Genomic DNA, 23,789 nt, shown 5'->3' with positions numbered 1-23,789 from the left:
TTTGGCTTTTTACTGTTGGGTTGTAAGGCTTTTTTATATATATTTTGGATACTAACCTCTTAGATATATGATTTGTAAATATTTTCTCCCATGCTGTGAGTTGTCTTTTTACTTTCTTGATAATGTTCTTTGACATACAAAAGTTTTTTATTTTTATTTTATTATTATTATTTTTTTTTTGGTGAGGAAAATTGGCCCTGAGCTGACATCCGTGCCGGTCTTCCTCTATTTTGTATGTGGGATGCCTACCACAGTACGGCTTGATGAGTGGTGTGTAGTTCTGCACCCAGGATCTGAACCTGCGAACCCCGGGCCACCAAAGCAGAGCACACGAACTTAACCACTACACCACTGGGCCAGCCCCGAAAGTTTTTTATCTTGATGAAGTCCAATTTTTTCTTTGATTGCTTGTGCTTTTGGTGTTACCTTCTTTAATTTTGAAAGTGCCATCTTCATATTAGTAATCAGTACAGACTGTTAAAAGAGTTGTTTACACATTTTTATTAAAGAAGTCCTGAAGAGTTAGATTTCATGGTCTCAATAAATTATCACTTATTTGCTAATGGATGTCATATGTAAATTTAAAGCATTTATTGGTAGGTATTTACAAGGTTTTATGTTGTGGAAGTTTAAATACTAGCATCATCAGGGCCACAAATTTATAAAAAAGCAGTGTCAAATTCATTTAACAAACTGCTGTTTTTCTTTAGGGAAGTTGAAGAGAAGCCCTTATAATTACTGTAAATAACACTTTCCTCTTTAATGAAGAAGAGTCTGCCACTTTTAAAAACTATGAACTTTCTGCCTTAAAAGCAGAGTCTCGAGAGCCATTTGTGAAAGAACACAAGAATGCCCGGAACTTGGAAATAAACACGGTTTGGTGTTTATTTGTATTAGTTTAAATGTAGTAGCCGTATGTGTCAGAAAACTGAATCTGTAACACTTAAGTTAGCCTAAGCAAGCAAATAATATCAGCTAACATGGCTTTAATCTACTAAGTAACTTTAAATCCAAAAGATCAAAGGAAGTTATAACTAAAAGCAGTCCTTCGAGCAATTTCCCAGTAGAAGCAGGAAAAGGCTAGAAATTACATGTCACCTTCATATCCTGGCTTGCTGACCTTGTGCTCAGATCAAGCCCCTCTGTATGCCAGCTGTTACCATTATTAAGACCTTGCCCCTAGGGGTTAAGTAGGAGAAAAACTCTCCTGTCCTATTGGAGAGCAAACTCAGAAAGTTCCAGCCCCTAACATACCTAATTCAAAGCAATCTGCATGTGCTTGTCATTCCGTCTGTCCTGCCGCTCTGTGGAGCTGCCCCTGCCGGCTCACTCATCGCTCTCTGCTGTGCTGTGTTACTGCAGCCACTTATGGCTGTTGCTCCTGCAGTCATTTGCAGACCAAACTGAGTCAGGCAAGTTTCCTCTTAACGCAAAGGTAATGCATTTCCTCCTGCCTCCGTATGTGCGAACTTATTTGGGAGAATTTATTTAAAAACTGAACTTTGTTCTGTGCTTCTCAGATTGAATTTAAAATTCCAGCCTGTAATTTTTGTCACTGTAAACTTTGAACGGCATCTTAAGGCATTGAAATCTTACGAAGTTTATTTAAATGATAGTCTAAGCACCGTGAGGGAAGGTAGGCTGTTTCTGAGGTTTATTAAAATGTGCTTTCTTTATGAAGTTGGGAGGAAAACTCAGATTTAAAGTAGTTTATGTTGTTTCGTGCTTTGAGAGTCTTTTTGAACCATTATGTAAATCAGAGAATTTTGAATATGTGCTTTTCTCATTACCAATTGGTAGAAAAATAGATGTAGAATCAGAGGAATTATTTTAATCACTTTTGTGAATTAAGTATCGTAAGAAAATAGTAAAATATTAACATCTTCCAGCCTATAAAAATAGAAGTTTGTTGAAGATACCTTGGGAACTAAGCTTCCATGGCAAGTTTAATTCTTACCAATGTTCATTTCAAATTCACAGCTTGGTGTACACTCTCAAGTTGTATTTGAGTTGATTAAGTATTTCATGCATTTTAATTGTAGCAATGGCATCTATATTATAATTGGATTTACTACGTAAAGTAGAAGTCAGAATATATTTGCCATATTTGCTGTTCTTCTTTTTTACTGAATAGTCTGTGACTTACAATATTGTGTAAATTTAAGGTGTACGTGTTAATTTGGCACGTTCGTATATTGTAATGTGATTGCCATTGTAGCGATATTTATCACGTCTGTCACACTGTGTAATTATCCTTTCTTCTTAGTGGTTGGGATAGTTAGGTTTTAGTCTCTTAGCAAGTTTGGTGATTGTAGTACAGCACTGCTGTCTGTATTCATTCTACTGCCTTAGACTTCTGTGGCTTGTTTACTCCTCATTGCAAGTTTCTACCCTTAAATAGCATCAATCTTATCCCTGCCATGTTTACTTTTGCTTAAAATGAGAATGGATAGTTTATATGCGACAGGCAGAAAAATTCAAACTAATTTAACTTGTAAAATATTTGTATGTCTGGTAGTAAAATGTAAATTTTAAAGAAACAGATGCAAATCTCCTGAAAACTAAGGTGTTTCACACAAATCATTGACCATAAATGACTTTCTTCAGTGATAATGCAAGAAATAGAGAGCACACTTTATAATTTGTTAAAATGTTCTTTAACAGGTGTTCCTCTTAAAAGGAAAAGAATGAAATATATCTTTTTCACCCACAGGAGGGTTAATTTAGATCATAGTATTTATAATTAAGAAAACTCTAGTTCCCTTTGATGGCTGAGAAGTCACTAAACTATGTAAATAAGCTCTAAGCTAATGAATATTTCCCTTGTAGACAGTGGGTTTACTACTTCTTATGGTTTTTAATGTCTGCTGACACATTTCCACTTTGAAAAAGTCAAAATAAGTGATCTTTTTGCATTATTTTTTTTTAAACTTTGTATCTCAAATAGATTGCATCTAAGAATGCTTTCATGGCCAAAATCTTGAATATTGGAGTATTTTATTAGATTATTCTCCATTTGTACCTTTTGGTTTTAGTATACAACAAGGCAGAGTATTTTTATGTATCTTCCCTGTTTCATATAGCTTGCACCTTAGAACTGAATTATAGAATTGTGAGCGTGAACTCTTTGCATTGATTATGAAAAAATGTGCAATGTTTAAGTGTCTGAAATGATTGACCTGTGAAGTGGATTAGAAAACACATGTTAACCTTGCCTCAGTCTGGGAAATGATATGTACTACAAAATTGATTCATCCGATGTTTTAATCTAATCCCAATTGTCTTTGTAGTTTATACTGAACCAGTCCACCCTTTTTTGGCAGCTGTTGGGAAATCTGCTTTTCTGCGTTTGCTGCACATTGGTTCTTTACTTTCGTTCTAACTGCTTTGATTTCTGGGATTGGATCAGAGCTTCTGCTTTTATGACTCTTATAACTCAGCATGGGTGATGGACAGCCTTGACACACTGACTATATGAACCTGTCCTATTTTTAAAAAATTATGATTCCTGATCACGTCCTAACACAGGAAACAAAACTGGGTGTTTAGGATCAAGGCAAATGAACTGCTTAGCCTATCTGCTTTTTGGAAAAAATATAAAACAAAGCAACTAAAGTAAATTAGAAAAGTGAGATTTGGGGAAGAGGATGGCCCTTTGTTCTCTCCATCTTAATTTTTATTCTTTTATCATTTTAGTTACTATGAAACAGGCTCACATGTGACAGATGCACATATTCAGATTCCAAGATAAATATTCATGAGGAACACAGTAGGTGCTTGTTACACGCCTGCTAAATAAGGACCTTCACCTATTTATCTGAAAAATATAACTTAATTACTTTTCTGAGCAAACAAGAATCCCACATCAACAATAAATGTAATTTCAGTTTATTTAGTATATACAAGACAGCGAATAGAATTTATGAGTATTTATAGTGATAATTTTAGTAAGGAATAGAGAAAGAGTTATGAAAGTTGCACCCAGGCTCTTACTACGAGTTAACTTACTGATCCAATTCAAGTAAGAAAAAAAGTCTTTGTGAATTGGATGTTTTCCTAAGCTTAAAGTAAATTTCAGAGTCCTTTAAGTCAAAGGATGTCTTTAATTGTGTTTCCTACAAATAACTTGAGAGATGTTTCCCAAGTAGCTCAGTAGGCTAAGGGATACCCTTGAGACGTTATTGGCTGGGCTCTGCAGGGAAGAACCCATTTGGGGAGCTGCCCTAGGAAATTTGATTTGCTACTTCTCAAACTTCACAGAACAGCAGGGAGTGGAGCCTGGTATCAGATACTTAGCATTTGTGGGAAAAGCTGAGATAATTCTAAGTGTAGTATTAAAAAACAACACGTTACCATCTAAATCAAACAACTTTCAAGTGTTTTATGGTGATTGATCTCAGTTTTTGGCTTTATGAAAGACGTTTAAAGAACTCTCACATTTTTTTTGCCTCACAATATATGAGAGTAGAATTTTCTTGCTTTGATTTACCTCAGTGATGGTTTTTTCCTTTCAGCAGCTAAGTTTTGAGGTTTTGAGCTGCGCGAAGTATTAAACGTTCATGGCGTCTTTAGACATGCTTGTAATCTGTTCAACAACATTAGTTGAGCTTAGTCATATGATCCTGTTTCTACTGGGAGAGAGCTGTAGTAATACAGACAGATTGCTCATTTGTAAAGTTGCCTGTTTTCTGATTTTAGTTGAGGCAAAATAGTTTCAGATGAAATCTTATGGCCTAAAGATAGACCTATCACATCTTGAGGGTCCTGTTTATTACCAAAGGACCTTGTAATTCTTATTTGGTGGGAATGGGAGTCTAGAAAGTAGGCCTGGTGTCTGAAGGCTTTCTGACCCTAGAATTGGAACATTTAAGCTGCTTAAAATGCAATCAGAAATACATATATACATAGATACAAAATGTTAGGGAACATGCCCTTTTAATAGAGGGGCTCAGAACTTCATTTCAGATTGACGAAGATTTGGGGATATATTTTTCTTGAGGGATAAATAAATTCATTAGTCAAATTGGCTATGTCCTAAACTTTATTCAAACAATCCATAAGAATTGAGGCTATATGACAGCTTGTTTTACATTTCCTCATTGTCCCAAATGAATTCTGTACTCTTGTCTCTCAAACTAATGTCTTATTAAGGGTTCTCTTTGCTGCACCCTTGTCCCCACCCTTATAACTTGAAAAGTAGATGAAATCTCTTTTCACTATAACCAGAAAAAAAGTGAAGATAATCCAAATACTATGAAGCACGTCTAACGTGGAGTACCAGGTCCAAATGTTTTTTAGTATATACCATCATTCTGCATTTTAAGCAATATTTTCTGAACGTTGAATATTTTGAGTGGCAATTGCTTGCTCTTATAAATTGATTGGCGTTAATTATATCAAATATAAATCAGTGGCTCTCAACCCTAGCTGCACGTTAGAAGCATCTGAGGAGCATTTTTTTTTTAATGCTAATGCACCCACCCCATTACAATATGAATTAAATCATAACCTCTGGGGCCAGGGCCCTGTGTCTGTATTTTTTTTTTTATATATTACTGAAGTGATTCTAATGTGCAGAAAGGGTTGAGACTGCTGTAATAGACTTGTAACTGTGTGAATATTTGTTATGTTTATTACATTCCCTTCAAGACTTGCAGCAGTGTAGATGAATGTCTTGGCTGGTTCTTGGGTTAGATATCTACTTATTGGAGGGTTTTATAGAATTTTTTTTGAGAGACTATTGATTGACATTTCTGATTATAGAAAACTCCTCTAGTCTTATTTTGTATATTCTTAGTTATACAACTGAGTATATGTCTCCAGACTTAGAGTTCAAAAGAATTCATGCAGCTTGATAGAATTTAAACTGATCTGAAATAGGAACTCAAAGATATAAGAAGCCTTTTTCTCTCTCTCTCTTTTAAAGGCATTGATGTTTATGGATATAACAAAGCATGAGCTTGGGGAGAAGTGGTGAATATTTTATGGAATGATAATTTTTGTGGATGAAATTGGAAAAGAGATCTCTGAAAACTGCTTTCATAACTGCAATACAATGATAGTGCTCTTGAAATATGTATTTAGGAAGATGTGTTTATGCTAAAAAGAACATGTTATTGACTATCATTTATCCCAGACTGTAAAAAGATAAACTTTATTTTACATCCACATAGACCTGTTAGCAAAGGTACATTGGACATAAAACAAATAAGAAAAATGAGATTGATGTTTCCAGAGTCCTGAAATTCCTATCACTCACCCTTACAGGTATGAATCTCGACTTTGACAGCCTAACTCAGATCTAGCAACAAGACTGCTCCGTAAATTCAGGCTTTCCAGATTTGCTATGGCACACACACTGTAGTATCTTCCTAAGGTTAACTTTATGTTGTTGTGGTGGTAAATCTGGGGGGGAAACTACCTGGCAATTTTTCTTTTTCTTCTACATCATTAAACTGTTTGTAAATATTCTGCAGTTTTTATAAAAACAAAACAAATATGTAACATTTACAGTTTATCTTTATTGATGCCTTTATCAATATATATCTTATATATGGTCATATTGAAAGAGGTTACATAAAATGTTAGGCATATTTCATTTTCAAAGATGTGTTTGTTTATCGTAAGTTGAAACTACCTTCTTGTTAATGTAAATTTAATAGGCAAACAGTAAGTTTTCATTGTAAAAGAATAGTAATCCCTTGCTTTCAGATTTTCTAGAACTCACTTTTCTTTTTTCAGGGTATGATGGAAAGCATACTAATACCTAGCAGGCTCTTATGAAATGTATGTTTAGTGGTATAGATTCTCAAATGTATAACATTGTTTCTTTGGAAAAATGACTTCTAATTTATTGCGATTTATGCTTAAGTGGAATAAAAGCAATAACTTATTTTTGTATAGTTCTTTGCAACATATGAAATGTTTGTAGGTGATTAAGTGAAGATATTTATAAGTGTTCTTATTGAAGAAGTTTAATGGTAGAAAGTTCATGAACTCTAAGGAAATTTAATTTGTCTCAGAAGGCAAAAAGCTTATATTTCTTTATTTAAGACCATTCTTTTTGGTTCCTTAAAAGTACCTGGTTCTTTGATTAAAGATGCAGATTTTGCTGTCTGGTCACAATTACATTATTTTGCAATAGCTCAAATACTACATGACAACAGTCAATCCACTGCCTTGCTTTTCAGGTTTGCATATAATATGATACATGGATGGATAGCACTTCTTAATTCAGTGAAATACGTCTCCAACACTCTTGAATGCTGAGTTGTACCTTTTAAAACTATCTTGGGGAATGTTGAATTCAGAGGCTATTTTTCGTGTGGACCTTTGGACTGAATTTTATATAAGTAGCCTCTAGTGGTCCTATAAAAGCTAGTTGAACTTGGCATTGCCCTAGAAGCATCTTGAGGTAGTGGAAAAGCCTTACATTTAGAGTCATACTGGTCTGAGATTGAATCCCAATCGTGTGATTTGGATTAGTTACACTTTAGTGTTTTTGACCCTCAGTTTTCTCTATAATGGGTTTAATAATATCTTCAAATATTCCTAGAGACAAAACCTGGCTGACGTCCCTCTACCATCCAGCTGTAATAGTCCCATTACAGAAAATGCCTAAAATAACAATTCCTTGTCAATTTCTCTGGCACGTTTAGAGAAGCTGTTTATTCTTTGCCGTAGCTCTAAATGTTAGTAGGTCAACTTGGTACCAGTGATCAGAAGTGAGGCCATCATTTTATGATAAGTGTCAAGCAATTTTGGAGGAACAGTTTCATATTAAAACAGGTTTGATAAATAACAGATACAGGTACTTCCCAGACTACTTTAATACCTGGCATGAAAAAAAGACTGCAGTTATCTTTATATACCCATCTTCCATCATCTAGTGCTGCTTGAGAGAAAAAGATTGTTTCGCCCAGTTAACTGGGCAAGGTGCTTCAATTCTATAAAAGATTAAAATCTGATCGGTTGTTATTTCTATGCACACGACATTTTAGGAGTCATGAGATAAGCCATAATGAGACTTAGCTATCAATTAGAACCTCTGTCGTTAAAATTTGTTACTTTTCTCTGCCTCAATCAGAAAAATGGGCCTGTATGTCTCTATCATTTTCCTACGTGTTTTATCCATTCTGCTTTAATTGCACATCATTTTGCCATTACTTAGGCCTAATTCTCTTGTAGCCCCCCCCCCCCCCCCACCTAGTTTGTGGTTTTGCCTTGCTACGCAAAGTGTATTCCGGGGACCAGCAGCTAAGCATGTTGTTGGAAGCTTGTTGCCCTACTCCAGATAGACTATATCAGAATCTGCATTTTAACAACTTCCCCTAGTGATCTTTATGTTTGAGAAGCGCTGGGTTAGTGTTTTGTATTTTATCTAGTGAAACTATGCTATAGGGAGCATCACTCTTCTGAAAAAGGTGATTGGCTACAACATGGGATCTTGTTGGTGATCCAGCCTTGACATTTATTGTTAAGTTTGGTGTTATGAATCTAATGAAGCAAAGAGTTATTCTAGAATACTAATCTGAGTTTATGGGCTGTAGTTCAGGAGAAAGACTTCAAAACCTTGGTATCAGCCTTCCTAGCCTTAACATTTGAGACTCTTTATCTCAAATGGAGTGGCAATGCCTGCCACACCTGTTTTTCTGAGGGCTATTAGGAGGATCAACTCAAGTGAGATCATGTGTGTGAAAGTGCTTTGGAAATACCAAAGAGGTGTACTATTGTAACTGTTGATGGGATGAAGATGATGACCCTTCAGGCTCTATGAGCCCTGTGTTTGTTAAGGATAGTGATGGCTTTGCTAAGTGGTTGCTGTGGTAATTGGAACAGGTCTGTGTATTCTCTTCAGCATTACATTTAGATTTTAACTTGACAGTTTTCTGGCCACACTAACAGTTCTGACTTCCAATTCCAAGTAGCTACCCTGAGGTTTTCATAACACCCTTTAGATGCTGAATCAACTAAATGGTTTGGCCGCATCCTTTGAGTAAACTGTGTGCCATTAACGTATTTTGCTATATAATATGTTGAATAAAATTTCTGTAATTCAAACAGATGCTACTGTGATTGCATGATAGCATTTTCAAAGAGAGACTACTTTTTGTCTTTGAACTGTGGTAATTTCCTTACATCTTGTAGATATAAGTTCCCTGAGTCCGAAACCAGAGTGGAATATAATTGTTTGAACTTTCTTATCACATGAACTCTGATGACTTTTCTCTCTACATTTCAGCATGATTGAATGTCTCTATATTTCCTCTCTGTAGTATCTGCTTAATCCTCGCCAGCGTTGGTCTAACAAATAATAATGTATATTTCCAAGAATTTAGAAGTTATGAGGTAAGATATATTGAAAACCTTTTTCTGAATTGTTTGTATTCATCTGTTTTTGCTCCTTAGCTCCGTTTTCATTTCCTGCTTTATCCCGTTGTTTGATATGTTGTGTAGGGTGGTAGCGTAAGAGAGCAAATGTATATCAGAAGATAAAATGCATCCGGTGAATAGATGGTTTAGTTATCCTTTAAGGCAAAGTAAGTTTGTTTCTGTTTCTGCATTTTAATAGTAAAACCTTTTGTTCCTTGTTAGTCACTGTGTTAGAAACTTTGTATGTTGTTTTATTAATATTTTACTAATATAGAGAAGATACATTTATAGTAAAAGTTGCAAGCAGTAAGTAAAATGTGAAGGTCTCCCTCCTTCCAAATGGCCCAGTCCAACTCTCCAGCAGGAAACATTAGCATTTTCTTATGTCCTTCTAGAAATTATCTATGTATATCATAACCATCTGCGTGTATCTCCCTCATTTTTTTAACGAAGTGGATTCATACCATATAGGCTGTTCTGCGGTTGTTTTATTTACACATAAAGATGTACTTTGGACTTCTTTCCATAGCAGTAATCCTGATCTAGCTCATTTTTTTTTATTGTGCAGAATACCCAATGTACGGATGTGACAGAATTTAAGTTCCTTATTGATGTTAGATTGTTTTCAGTTTTTACTGGTACAAACTGGTGCGTCAACATCTTTATCTATACATTTGTCTTTACACATTGTCCAAGTGTATCCAGAGGATAAATTCCTAGTAGAATTGTGGGTCAGAGGACGAGGGTATTTTAAATCTTGGTTAGTAGTACCATGTTGCTTTCTTCGTAGGTTGCATTAATTTGCATTTCAAACAGATTTAACTCTAAGAATAACCAAGACAACTCTAAGAGTGTAAGTAATTGGCCCACATTCTCAAAGTTAGTAACTGGCAGAGTCAACTTTCAAATTCAGACCTACTCACGCTATTTCTTCTAAGCTACGGATGTCTCAGCTGCCATTTTAAAGCATAATTTTGACTTCCAAACTAGGAAGTATCATTCCGTATTTTTTTATATTCCCATCACTCAAGCAATACTGATAATTATTGTTTTCTAGATATGTAGCCCTATATGGTTTTCAAAACATTTTTACATTCACGTTAATAATCCTGTGAAATGGACATTGATTATTATCCTGATTTACATGTGAAGAACTGGGGCTCAAAGAAGAAAACCTTAAATTTAAAAATGTAATCAAAAGATGGTCCTTGGCCAAAGGCCTTATAGCCACAAACTACTAAAGTACTCAGAACAAAAAAATGCTAGCAGAGAAGGTGAAATAGGGTGTTTGAGATTAGTGGCATGAATGTATTGATTGGGATATTATATTCATGAAGAACAGGAAATACACTAGAATATCTGGCCATGGGGCCCCATCACACCTTAAGCCAGTGCCTCAAGAATAGCTTTCTTTTGGCAGCCCCTGTGTGTTATGGCCCTGGGGAAAATGACTTTGACATAGCTGTCTTTTAAAGTTGTTCCTTATATTTGATCCAAAACTTATTTTAAATTTCCACTGTAAATACTATTATCATTGCATTTATAATCATTTAGCCTTGCATTTATCACAATAGTTCATTTTTATGGTGGTGTCTCTTTGTCTATCTCACTTCCTTTCTTATTCTCTCTGTTCTAGACTCAGATCAAATTTTTTTCTCACTTGTCTCAGTTCTAAAGAAATAAGATCTTTCTCTGTATGGCCTTAGGGTCAACTCTTGACTTCAGATTGAAGCTTTCCTTTTCTCTTGGTCACCTGAATTCCTGCACAGCTATATCTACAGACGTTCTTAGAACAACTTTTTCTGTTTTTGCTTTTTATTATTTTTTACTTATAATTCAGAACTTATTTATAAAGTCAGTTTGATTCTTCCCATTTTATGAATAAAGAAACTGAATCATAGAAAGCTCATGTGACTTACTTCAAACACAAGCCAAAGTCAGAGTTCAAATTATTCTTTACTATCCACTAGTTCCTACTTCATTACAAAAGTCTCCAAGTTATGAAACAGGTTGTGTTCCAAAAATTCATTTGTAAGTCCGTTATTTGGCACTTGAATTTCCTTTTACCACAGCGGGGGAAAAATGTTATAAATGGTGATTAGCTCCCTTGGCTGGCCTGCAAAAATCTATTTAACTCTATATGACTACAAAAGGATGCATTTGCAATAAAAATAAGAGAATATGATAGCTGGAATTCTGATTACAAAGAAAAAGAAAATTTTTTTTTCCTGAGGAAAAGCAGATTGAATTAGAAGATAGGGAGCAGATGAAATTGTGGAGCATCCAGAAGGGATTTCAGGGCACTTGGAAGCATGTTGGAGGTTTATGGCACTGTCTGAAGCCCAGTTGCACTTGAAAACTTTGAGGATTTTTGTTGTTAGATACTTCTCACTAGCATAACTTACCTGACAGCTGTGATTAGAGTTGATAGGATTGACTGAATACTGAATACTTACCAAAAAATAGACTCTGGAGATGATATTAACCAACTTGGGATGGTAAAAACAAACCAACAAACCAGACAAAGTCTTCCTTCCTTCCATCCTCCTGATGGAAAGGTCGGGAGGCAGTGTTGATTTTCCTATTTACAGAGCAGATCCCATCAGCTGGGGTAGTGTGGCCTAAGTCTGGAGAGAAGGTTTGGAGGCCTGAGTCATGGTGGAGACAGAGAAAGCATGTGCCTTTGGTGATTTCTGTGGAGTGTTTGTACAATGAGAGTTTCTAACTCTGGGAAATGACTGCATTAATCTCATCTAGCGATTGCTTCTTACCTTATCTAGACTGTCTTTCCCTTAAGCATAGAAATAAACATCTTAAATTTCAATTAACTTTTTAAAAAGTCTAGCACCTTTTTAGATGGCCTTTAATTTGTATGTTTTATTGTTTTCTGAGCATTTGCACATAGCTTTTTCTTTTGTTAACAACAAAAGGGAGGATATTTTCTTCAGTAAATGGAAGGTACATTTACCTATCAGTGCTTTGTTTTGGGTATATTATTTGAATGTTTTATAGTGATATTTATTCCCAGGAGTGACTTAATGAAGGAGAGAGCAACTGTGTTTACCACAACAGTTCTAGATCCTTCTCAATGGTATTAAAAAAGGAAGCTGGTAGGGGCTGGCCCCGTGGCCGAGTGGTTAAGTTTGCGCGCTCCGCTGCAGGCGGCCCAGTGTTTCATTGGTTTGAATCCTGTGTGCGGACATGGCACTGCTCATCAAACCACGCTGAGGCAGCGTCCCACATGCCACAACTAGAAGGACCCGCAACGAAGAATATACAACCATGTACAGGGGGGCTTTGGGGAGAAAACGGAAAAAAATAAAATCTTTAAAGAAAAAAAAGAAGCTGGTATTGGCAGACCATTTTCAAAAGTGATGATAAGGCTGATGAGAGAAATAACATCTACTTGATTTTGTGTGTTTTGATATTTATAAATGCTTTGTCCTTTCACTAAAACAATTTATGGAGAAATTTTTTACTGTCCACGTTAATTCTTCCATTTCTTATAGCCTTGATGTTTATATAACTAAATTTGTGTGTGTGTGTGTGTGTGTGTGTTTGAGGAGTTTTATCTGAAAGGTAAATAAATTAATAATACTACATTGGTATCCTAGTACAATGAGTATCTTCTGGATATCAGTATTCAGATTGAAACTTTATACCTTATCCCGGCATGCTCTGCTCAGAAATGCCCTTGTTGAGTAGTTTATATGTTGAGTGAAAACGTGCATGGAAATCTTCCTCATGGCTGACCCAGGTTTGTCAGGTTAGATTACGATGTACTCAGACTGAATAGAGATGATTTCCTCTGGTACTTGTGTGTCTGCCAGAAGTGGGGAGAGACTAGAGAGATTTCTCTAGAAGCTGTTTTGTTTACTTAGAAGAATGCCATACCAGAAGGGTTAGTGAGCCAAAATATGGTTTTCTTTTTTTCCTGTTGGCTTTCATGTATGGGTTAAATAGAACAATAGCATTTGATGCCCCATTTTTGTTACTGCAAATTCCCAGATTTCGTGTATATGTTGGTCAGAGGGTGGAGAGCGCACAAGGGGAGAGGGAAAAGGTTGTCTGTTTTTGCTCTTGTTTGTGGACTGGACAGAAACATACTACTGGTAATTTAAGCCTTAATTTTTCCTTTATATTGTAGGCCTAGAGCCTTTGGTAGAAGGAAAAAAGTTAAGAACAAAAATCCCGTTTTAAGCAAATCTTATCCGTAGTATTATTTTTCTCATGTGCGAGCAATGCTGCCTGTAGTACATAACATAGAAAAGAAATTAATAAGTTCATGGCAACTTACATGTGGCATGTTTGTTCATTATTTTTTTTGCTATTATATTCATTGTTTTAGGGGATAAAACTTTTGTGTCTTATATCTTGGTTGCCACAATTCTTAGTTTTTATTTTCTTTTGTAGGACCTGAGTGGCTTAGGGAAAAGTCATAATCTCCTGACATTTTGCTAAGACATTCTTGAGATGATTCACATTATTTTGACCTACACAACTAATTGTTCTCAAAGTGGCCCTTCATTTTGCTCATTACTCCTTTATCAGAACACCCCATGAATTGTTGAAAAGCTGAAGGATGTTGTTGGAATCCTCCCTCTCTTCTTCCCTCTCCCTGCCCCATCCTAAAATATTGTGATTCTTAACTGATACTTGCACACCTATGATTGGCAGAGAAGAAAGGCACTGAAAGTAGAGGTGGGACGGGGAAAAACTAGTCAGTAAGGATAGAGAGGGTTCTCAAAGTGCAGAAGTAGCTGGGAGGAAAGAAGAGTGCTAATGTGTTGGCTGCTTCTGTTGCAGATGCTGCTGGGTTTCCTCCACTCTCTCACAACTCCTGCAAGAACCCTTGTTTTCAAAGAGCTGCTTTTGAACATCGTTCCTGTCTTTCCTACTATAGTCTAGCCTGCTTGACTCTAAGTGGATGATTTTATATCATTTTCTTTCTTAGGGTCAAGAAATTGGAGCATGGCTATGAGCAATGGCAACAACGATTTTGTGGTTCTGAGTAATGGCAGCATCGCAACCAGTGCTACCAACCCTAGTCCCCTCACCTCCTGTGATGGAGACCTTGCAGCCCAACAGCTCACACCCAAAGAAGCACCAAGAACAAAAGTGAGTCCAAATGGATGCCTGCAAGTTAATGGCACAGTTAAATCATCCTTTCTGCCTTTAGACAACCAAAGAACACCTCAGATGTTATCCCAATGCTGCCATCCTTGCCTATACCATCACCCTTTGACTAGCCATAACGGTCACCAAGAGTGCCATCCCGAGGCTGGCTCTGCAGCACCTTCTGCTTTGGCCTCGTGTTGCATGCAGCCACACTCAGAGTATTCTGCATCTCTTTGTCCAAACCATTCACCTGTGTATCAGACTACGTGCTGTCTTCAGCCCTCTCCATCCTTCTGCCTGCATCATCCGTGGCCTGACCATTTTCAGCATCAGCCTGTGCAACAGCACATAGCCAACAGAAGGTGAGTAGTGCAAATGTTTTGCTGACCTTTAGCATTCAGTGAATTCGACATGAATTCTCCTTCCCCAAAAGAGGGAGGGAAAAATGTGTCAGAGTAAGAAAACCAATGAAAATGTGTATTTTGTGGATTGTGTAAAGCCTACTAAAAGACAAATGAAATAATATTACATCTACTTTATCCATTGACTTCTTAGTCAGTTAAACACTCCCTTCCTTTTTCTCTGTCTGCATGCTGGTGAGGTGTCCCTGCTAGGCCTCGAGTTAGAAAGTTCAGCACAAGGTTTTAATAAGTTAGTAATTTCTGTTATTAAACAGGGGAGATATATTTGTGATGAGGCTGCCTAAAAAGGAGTCTTTTATTTGCTATTACATTCGTCCCTCGTATCTGCATCTGCGGGGGAGTGGTTCCAGGACACTCATGGGTACCAAAATCTGCGGATGCTCAAGTCCCTTATATAAAATGGCGTAGTGTTTGCATATAATCTATACCTATTCTCCCGTATACTTTAAATCATCTCTAGATTATTTCTAATATCTAATACAATGTAACTAGTTGTTATACTGTATTATTTAGGGAATAATGACAAGAAAAAAAAGTCTGTTATGTGTTCAGTACAGATGGAACTGTTGTGGGCCTTTCCACTGGTTGGTTGAATCTACAGGTGCAGAACCTGTGGAGGGCAGACTGTGATGATAGTAATCAACCTTTATGAAAAGAAAGCACAAAACCTGTTGCTTCCTTATGACTGTACTCACAATTTCTATTCATGTGGTTTGGGTGACTGTGTAATATGTAGAGAATAGACGAAAGCAACAATCCCTTTCATAGCAGATGAAACCTATAAATCTGTAGCATAGGACTTTAAAAAATATTTTTTGTAAAGCATTTCCAGACCTGATAGATTGAAAAGTTCTAGAAAAATCTTTATCACTGTCAGTTCTTCTCCCCATCTCAGCCCATAGCTTCTCTTATATGTGCTTTTCAGCTGTTTCCTCCATGAGTAAATTAAGTCACATGCAGTGCAGATAAGCAATGGTAATATATTTTATAAAACACTAAGTACTTTGTAGAGACCAAGTATTATCTCACATTTTTAGGTAGTAAAGAATTTTAAAAGAGCTAGAGAGAGCATTCTTTTTTTTTTACAGCATAATTTACATACAGAGAAATGCACATATTTTAAGTGTGCAGTTTGATCAGTTTTGATCAATGCATACACCAGTGTGATGCACAGCTCAGTCCAGTGGAGAACATTTCTACCACCCCAGAAAGTTTCCTCAGGCTGCTTCTTAGTGATTCCTTCTCTCTTCACCAGAAGCAGTTGCTGTTCTGAGGTCTGTTACCATAGATTTGTTTTGCCTGCTCTAAAACTTCCTGTGAATGCACTGATACACTATGTACTCTTTTGAGCGTGGTAATTTTGACTCAGCCTAATGTTTTTGAGACTCATCTGATTGTTATGTGTATTCGTTTCCCTTTTGTTGCCGAGTGGTAATCCATTGCATGCATGTAGTAAATTCACTTTTAATTGAAGTACAAACTTCCAGTTATAGAATAAGTTTTGGGGATGTAATGTACAGCATGGTGACTGTAGTTAACAATACTGTATTGTATGTTTGAAAGTTGCTAAGAGAGTAGATCTGAAAAGTTCTCATCATAAGAAAAAAATTTTTGTAATTGTGTGTGATGATGGATGTTAACTAGACTTATTGTGGTGATCATTTCACAATAGATACACATATCAAGTCATTTATGTTGTACACCTGAAATTAATATGATGTTATATGTCAATTATACCTCAATTTAAAAAAGTCAGATCCAGACAGGGATTAAGTAATAATCAGGTTTTAGATGCTGTTGTGGTTATCTGGTTTCACTCTTTTAAAAAGAGAGGATGAGAAAGATGAGGAAAGGGGCAAGAGGTGGGGGGAAAGTCCTCCACTGTGTGTTTCTACAGTTTCTGAATACATTTTCCATATCAGACATGAGAGTCTTCTAGTTATAGAACTATGATTAGGACATTCACCGAAGCCATTTCTGAGAAGACTTGTCCTGACAGCATTGTGCTGCATGACCAGTTTTAGACTCTTTCTGCTTTGAATTAAACTGTGTAAGTAGTTGATTTTGAAATTATATGGCCATAAATATTAATGTTTTCAAGTCATAAATTATATGGTTGCAGAGTGTGAGATGAGATAGATAGTTCCACATTTTAAAGCTGACTGCCCCTTTAAAAAACTTCACAAAATATCAAAACTGTGGGCAAGTAACCAATATGGCAGGCGTGTCAGTATCTTCAGGATTTTGGCTTAGCATTTCTCAATGACCTAATTTTAAAGGAACGAGAGTCCTGTGTGCATACAACTTTAAATAGAATGGCATTAAAAAACAAACTGATAAAAATGCCATATCTGTCCATCAAGAAAAGTTGCAGAAGAAACTGGAATATTATTTGAGAAGTTTTTCATATTTAGAATTTTATCTCAAGAATCTGAGCGTTTTGGTCAGCTATTTGTAACAGACATAGAGTCTTTTAAAGATGCCTACAAAGGAATGGTATGTGTCCAGTTTTTTTTTTTTACAGTTTTACTTTACTGTAAAATGTGTGCTTCCAGAATTACTTCCCTAGTTTCTACATTTATTTATTTATATTATCAACAATATTTACTGAATACTTCTATGTACCGGGCACTGAAGATGTAGTTCTAAACAACTTGAGACCTTTTTTGCCTTCATAGAGCTATAAGCTAGTAGGAAAGGAGCCAGAAAAGCAGGCAGCTACAATCTTGTGATAAGTGCTACCAAGAAGGAACACCCAGGGCTGAAGATGAATAGAAGTTACAGATGGGGAGGGGGTGGTCCTGCAGACAGCGGGAACACGTTGTACAAAGACTTATAAGGTAGTGTGAGCCCAGCTCCAGCACGGTTCAGTATCGCTAGACCCTAGAGGAAGAGAGAGTGGCAGCAAGAGGAGAGGTATCCTGGGACCACATCCTGAGGGGCTTTGTAAATCACATTAAGGAGATTTCTAGACTTTATCTTGAGGCCAGTGAGGAGGTATTATAGATTTGTGTGTGTGTGTGATTTCTTTATTGTGGGAAAATACACAAAACATAAAAGTCATCATTTTAAGTATATTCACATTGTTGTGCATCCATCACCACCATCCATCTCCAGAACATTCTTCATCTTCCCAGACTGAAACTCTATACCCATTAAACAATAACTCCCCATTCCTCCCTCCCCCAACCCCTGGCAACAGCCATTCTTACTTTCTGTCTCCATGGATTTAACAGTAGAACTGGCAGATTTCACTTAGCGTAATGTATTTAAGGTTCATTCAAGTCATAGCATGTCAGAATTTCCTCCCTTTTTAAGGCTGAATAATACCGCATTGTATGCATATACCACACTGTGTTTATTGGTTCATCTGTCAATGGACACTTGGGTTGCCTCCATCTTTTGGCTGTTGTGAATAATGCTACTCTGAACATGGGTATACAAATATCTCTTTGAGTTCCTACTTTCACTTCTTTTGGACATGGACCCAGAAGTGCGATTACTGGATCATAAGGTAATTCTGTGTTTAATTTTTTGAGGAACTACCAAACTGTTTCCGCAGCTGCTGTCCTATTTCACATTCCCACTAGTAGTGCCCATCCATGCTAACACTTGTTCTTTTCTGTTGTTGTTTTTGGCTTTTTTATAGTAGCCATCCTAACAGGTGTGACATTACAGATTTTTAAGCAGAAAGGAAGCACTATTAGATTCTCATTTTAGAGAGGTCCGTAATCTGCATTGAGGAGAGTAGATTGAACTGGGTCAAGACTATTGTAGAGAGGAAGACCATTAGAAGGCTTGCCGCAATAACCCAGGTGAGAGATGATGGTAACTTGAACCAGGATTTCGAAATAATTTCATGCTAGAGAGATTTTTGAGGTAAACTCTACTAGATTTGGTGAACAATTGGATATGGGGGAGGAAGGGAAGCAGAATCACAACTGATTTTCAATTTCCTGGCTTGAGTAACTGGGTGGGTAGATAGGAATGCCAATCACTAACATGGGGAAGATGGGAGAAGAGCTGTAAGCAAGCTGAGCTGAGGCATTGAGCTTCTGGGGGCACCATAGCAGTGAAAGAGTGATAGCCTTTGAGCTTTCTTGAAAGAATGAAGATGCTGGGTAACACATGACAATTACATCGAGGATAACAATACTGTTGGAGGTTATCTTAGAATGAATACTGCAGCAACTCAGCCCAGCATGTATTTATTTGCAGAATTGTGCCATGGGCAAGGCACGGAGCCAGGTGCTGTCTCTCTCCTTCCCAAACCAGTGACTTATCCACAGAAGCAAATGTGGACATGGATATGGTCACAGTGTAAGGGATAGCAGGACGGTTTTGGATCATCTACACAGGATGTCCTTGCTAAGAAATTCTGAAAATGAGGATGTCATATCATGAGGATGTCATAGTTTCCTTTTTCCATTGCTTTAAAAGGTCATAGCCTTAGAGTAAAACTGTGTACAGCTGGAAGACCCTAGTGTTGTCAATTGCTGTTGCTCTTCGTGCCTATACCGCAAATGGGCCCACCTGGTTGGTATTTTCTTTTATTTTTTAAGTTTTTATTTGTTTATAAAGCACTTAAACCATAGAGAATGTTTTAAAGAGTCAATCAAGTGGAAAATGTAATCTTATCCTAGCTCATTTGCTGCTGACTTTCACTTGTTCATATTCCCATTTCTCTTTTTCCTGACCTTTTGTGATACAGCACCTTCTCTTTCATCCCTTCTTTACTGTTTAAGCTGTAATAAATCTTTCTAAAAGATTCATTATGTCCATCACCTCTGTGTGGTTTTTTTGCTTTTTAAAATTCTCTGTTAATCTTCTGACTGATAAAATTAAGATCATTGCAAAGATCACATTTAGTGTGCCCTGTTTTAATTCCACTTATCAGCACATATTAAGTAGTTTAAATAGATCTCATTTTAAAGCATCTGACTTTTTCATTTGTAAATTCCTGTCCTCATACCCATTGGTCAGGCATTAGTTAACTAATTGAGAACACTAGGAATTCAAAAAGGCAGAAAGTAGTTTCTTCCTATCAAGAGACAAGGCCTGTTCCCACAAGTCCTAAACCTAGCTGATGATCCGAATCACCTGGGGAGGTGAAAACTAAAGTAAGAATAATAACAAAGAGTTTTCTTTTGCAATAGAAACAATAAAGAACTCTGGAAGTTCAGAGGTGGGAAGCATCGCTCTCAGTTAATGAGGGTAGGGACAGTCTGACAGAGAAGAGAACTTGAGCGACCTTTGAAGGATGACGAGGACATGATAAAGAGATCGAAGGAGGCAGAACATGGAAGGTGGGGGGAAAGTTGTAAGGGGAAAGCATGCAAAAAACAAAAAGCATATTTAAGGAAGGATAAAGAGAACAGGATGGCCAGAGTGAAGGGGTCATTTGATGGTCACAGAAGAGAGCTTTTCCTAATTCTGTGTCCTGAACACAGTCCAGTTGTCTAAAAGGCTGCATGGTAATGATCTGCTCTTTATCCTACCGAGATCTGGAAAATGCCTCTCAGGAGCCAGTCATGTTCCACGTGTGCTGGTTGAAGCAAAGTTTTGAATTATTCATTGGGGATCTTCTTATTGCCATATTAAAGTGAAAGGGTAATGGCGTTATGACATAATTAATAAGGAGTTCTGCCTCCAAAAATAGCACACAAGATTTCTAATCCAAACTATACTTACCTTTTCATTTGGTGTTGCAAAGAAATGTTCTTGATTCTAACAGAGGACCTGTAAAGGATGCTTGGCAACACCACAGACTCATTCTCCTGGTGGGGAACCTGTGATAGTTTTGGCTAGCTGCCAAATGCATTTTTATTTCTCTGAAGGTGGTTTCGTAGACAGATGGTTACTTCAAATGTTCCCCATGGCCCTCTGGAGGAATTAGAGCTATACTGAGTTAAGAAGGCTTGGCACGGGGGGACCATGGAACCCCAGCATTAGCTCAGCCCCTTAAAGGTTCAATAAGCCTTGTCCCTGCCCCCCCCATACATTGTGACTGTATAATTTTTGTAACCTGTATTTCCTTTCTCCTTCAGTTCTTTATTAGTTTTCCAATTTCTCACTTTTCTCAAAGGTTTTCTTTTTCTTTTCCCTTAGGATGCGTGTTGCTTTCTATGAAGGGAACTCTTTTTCTTAAAAAGCAAGAAATGAGAATTCTTGTGTTATGTTAAAAGAAAGAGAATCTATCCTTGAACTCTTGTTCTTTTGTATATGTTGTATCATATGTCCAGAGGTAAAATTACAGCCGTGTGCATCATTTCCCGAATTGTCTTATTTTGCTGCACCTGGCCTGCAGTGATCCACCCTTTCCCCTTTCCTGAGCCCTGGCGATTATGTTATTTTATTTAGCTAGGAAATTTGAACCAAAAATCACTTTGAACACTTCATCAGCATTGTAGCATGAACATGGGCATTGACGCAGATCCCAGAGACTCTGATTTGCCCAAATCACCAGACTCGACCCAAACGGCTTTTCTAAGATGTTAGATCGATGAATGGAGAAATTCAAGGTTCGTTACTTATTTAGCAGGTATTTAATGAGTATTTACTAAGTGTTAAGTGCTGGAGACAGAGGTAAAAACTGCAAGCAAGGTTCCCAACTTCAAAGAGATGGAGGTAATGTGGATAGGGTAAGACACTTAGGTTTCAGCATGGGCTGACCACAGGTAGATTGTCTTCTTTGATCAATAAATATTGACTGAATAGCTACTCTATCTCTGGAGCACAGACGTTAAATATCAGTGCTTTTGCAGAGGCACAGGCCAGCTTTATATATTCATGCAAAAAGAGAACCAGACTAGTTTTCTAAATTCATTTCCACCTCTTTTCCTCTCTTATCATTGAAAGGTTACTAGTAGCTCAATTTGTCTTTATTTATTGATATAAATTATTTATTGATATAAACTGTCTAGGACTGTGAGGCAGGTGTCTTTTGCAAGAAGGAATGGCTAAACTGCATTCTTTCGACCTGTGCTGTTCAATAGGGTCCCAAAAAATTAAAAATTCAGTTCTTCAGTCACACTAGGCACATTTCAAGTGCTCAATAGCCACATGTGACTAGTGGCCGCCATATTGGACAGCACAGATAGAGAACATTTCCACTATGGCCCAGAGTTGCATTGGAAAAGACTCTGTTTCTTGGCTCTGTTAAAGCAAGTGAGATCCCTTTTCAACCTCCATGGCAGCAAATGGAACACGTGTGATGTAGAGTGATAGCAGTATTTGACAGAGAATACCATTTTTTGTCAACATAATTCTCGTTAATTGGAGTTCAATTGCTTGTATTTTGTTTAAAATATAACAAAGAAATGACAAAAGGTAAAATCCCTTTTCTTCAAAAATCTGAAAGACTAAAGCCCTATATCATAAAAAACTTTAGTAGGTAGGCCACATCCTTCAACATCTTCTAGAGACCCCAGTGACATCCCATGAAAACCACTGCCACATCATTATTTAGATCAATCTGAAGGCCAAAGTGTCAGCTCAGTTAATTTGTAGTTGCTTGGGCTTTTTATAAGTAGATCTAAAATACGAATGAGAAAACAAAGCTTTTCTCAGGGGCAGATAAGTACAGCTGGCCTCTAGAAGCAATCGTTGGTGCTACATTACCACTCTCATTTTTCGTTCCTCAATCCTCTCTCCTTTCCTCCCTGCATCTCATGAGGTAGTAAGAGCTGGGCTTTGGAAGAAATACACACTGTGTTTGAATCCTGGCTCTGCCATTTACTGGCTTTGTGATCTTGGGTAAATATTCCATCTCTCTCCATCTTAGTTTCTATCTCTGCAAAAACAGGAGTCACAGTAGTTCTCACGCACACAGGAGAGTGCCTGGAACCAAATAATAATGTCCTTTCTCTTCTCCTTCTGTTTTTGTTCCTTTCATTTTCTTCTCTTATTTTTTTTGTTGTTATTCTTTGCTGCCTGTACTTAATTCTGTTAGTATTGTTTCAGAAATCAAGCTATTACTGAATCCTGGTTTAAATAAACACATGATGAATTGCTTTTCATTCTTATTTATAAATTGCACACTTCACCCCATTGACCTTCGAGAGAGAACAAGTGGAAAAGATGGTCACTAATTTGCCTTCTGGAAGAGGAAGAGGCGTTGTTGGGAATAAATGGACCTCTCCAGCCCCCAAAGACTCAGAGCCTTTATACTTTTATCCTAATTATATAATCTGATTATGATGGTTAATTTTAGAAGCCTGGTCAAATTTAGTCTTGATTTCACTGAAACCAAGGTTTATTTTTACATTCCTTAAAGTAGTCAAGATTAACTTTTTAAAACAGGATAATGTTTGTAAAATTTAAAATGTTCCAAGCCTGCTTGCCAAAGTCAGTCAGTTTGGCAGTCAGATTGAGCGAAGCCCTATTTTACGAGTAAGATTTCTTTTAGAGACTTCTTTATATTATAAATGAACAGATTTTAGAGTTTATTATGCCTCATGGAATGCATTGCAGTCTGTAATACATTTCAGAATATGAGTCTTGGTCATCATTTACTTTAATAATAAATGTCAGGAAACAATGCCCTCTTTATTTCATAAAATTAATTGATAGAACATTTTAGAGTGAAGCAAATATGTTCTTTAATTATCCCCTTTCCATATTACTGCTAGTTGTTTAGCAGATACTAGAGAGTGAAGAAAAAAAGAAATGGTTCTAATTTTCTCTTTTTCTTTTTGGTTAAAAAAAGTTTAAAAAGGTAAAATATTTGGCACAGTAAAACTTAATAAAAAGACATAGTTGTGGATCAGTTACATCTCTAATTCCAGGAAAAAGGCAATTGTTATCATCTTCTTTCCAAACAAGTGAATTGTTAGGTGTGATTTAAAATAACTTATAGAACTTAACATTTATAGGAGA

At 36.8% G+C, this 23,789-nt stretch overlaps 1 protein-coding gene across 7 annotated transcripts in view; it reads left to right on the top strand.

Annotated features, from left to right (window-relative positions):
• The window catches only part of DISP1 (dispatched RND transporter family member 1), a 210,757-nt gene that overhangs the window by 136,302 nt on the left and 50,666 nt on the right, over positions 1–23,789 (top strand). For 3 of the 7 annotated variants that reach the window (XM_046678924.1, XM_046678928.1, XM_046678923.1), the window contains one exon: positions 14,327–14,852. In XM_046678924.1, the coding sequence (XP_046534880.1) occupies positions 14,344–14,852 (509 nt within the window). In that variant the 5' untranslated portion in view covers positions 14,327–14,343. Of the gene's footprint in view, positions 1–1,306; positions 1,436–9,241; positions 9,349–14,326; positions 14,853–23,789 lie in introns of those variants that run through there. The other 4 variants (XM_046678926.1, XM_046678929.1, XM_046678925.1 and 1 more) reach the window with 4 other exon arrangements.

The sequence above is a fragment of the Equus quagga genome, chromosome 12 (assembly GCF_021613505.1).
Source record: "Equus quagga isolate Etosha38 chromosome 12, UCLA_HA_Equagga_1.0, whole genome shotgun sequence".
NCBI lineage: Eukaryota > Metazoa > Chordata > Mammalia > Perissodactyla > Equidae > Equus > Equus quagga.
This window is presented reverse-complemented; position numbering and strand designations above follow the sequence as displayed.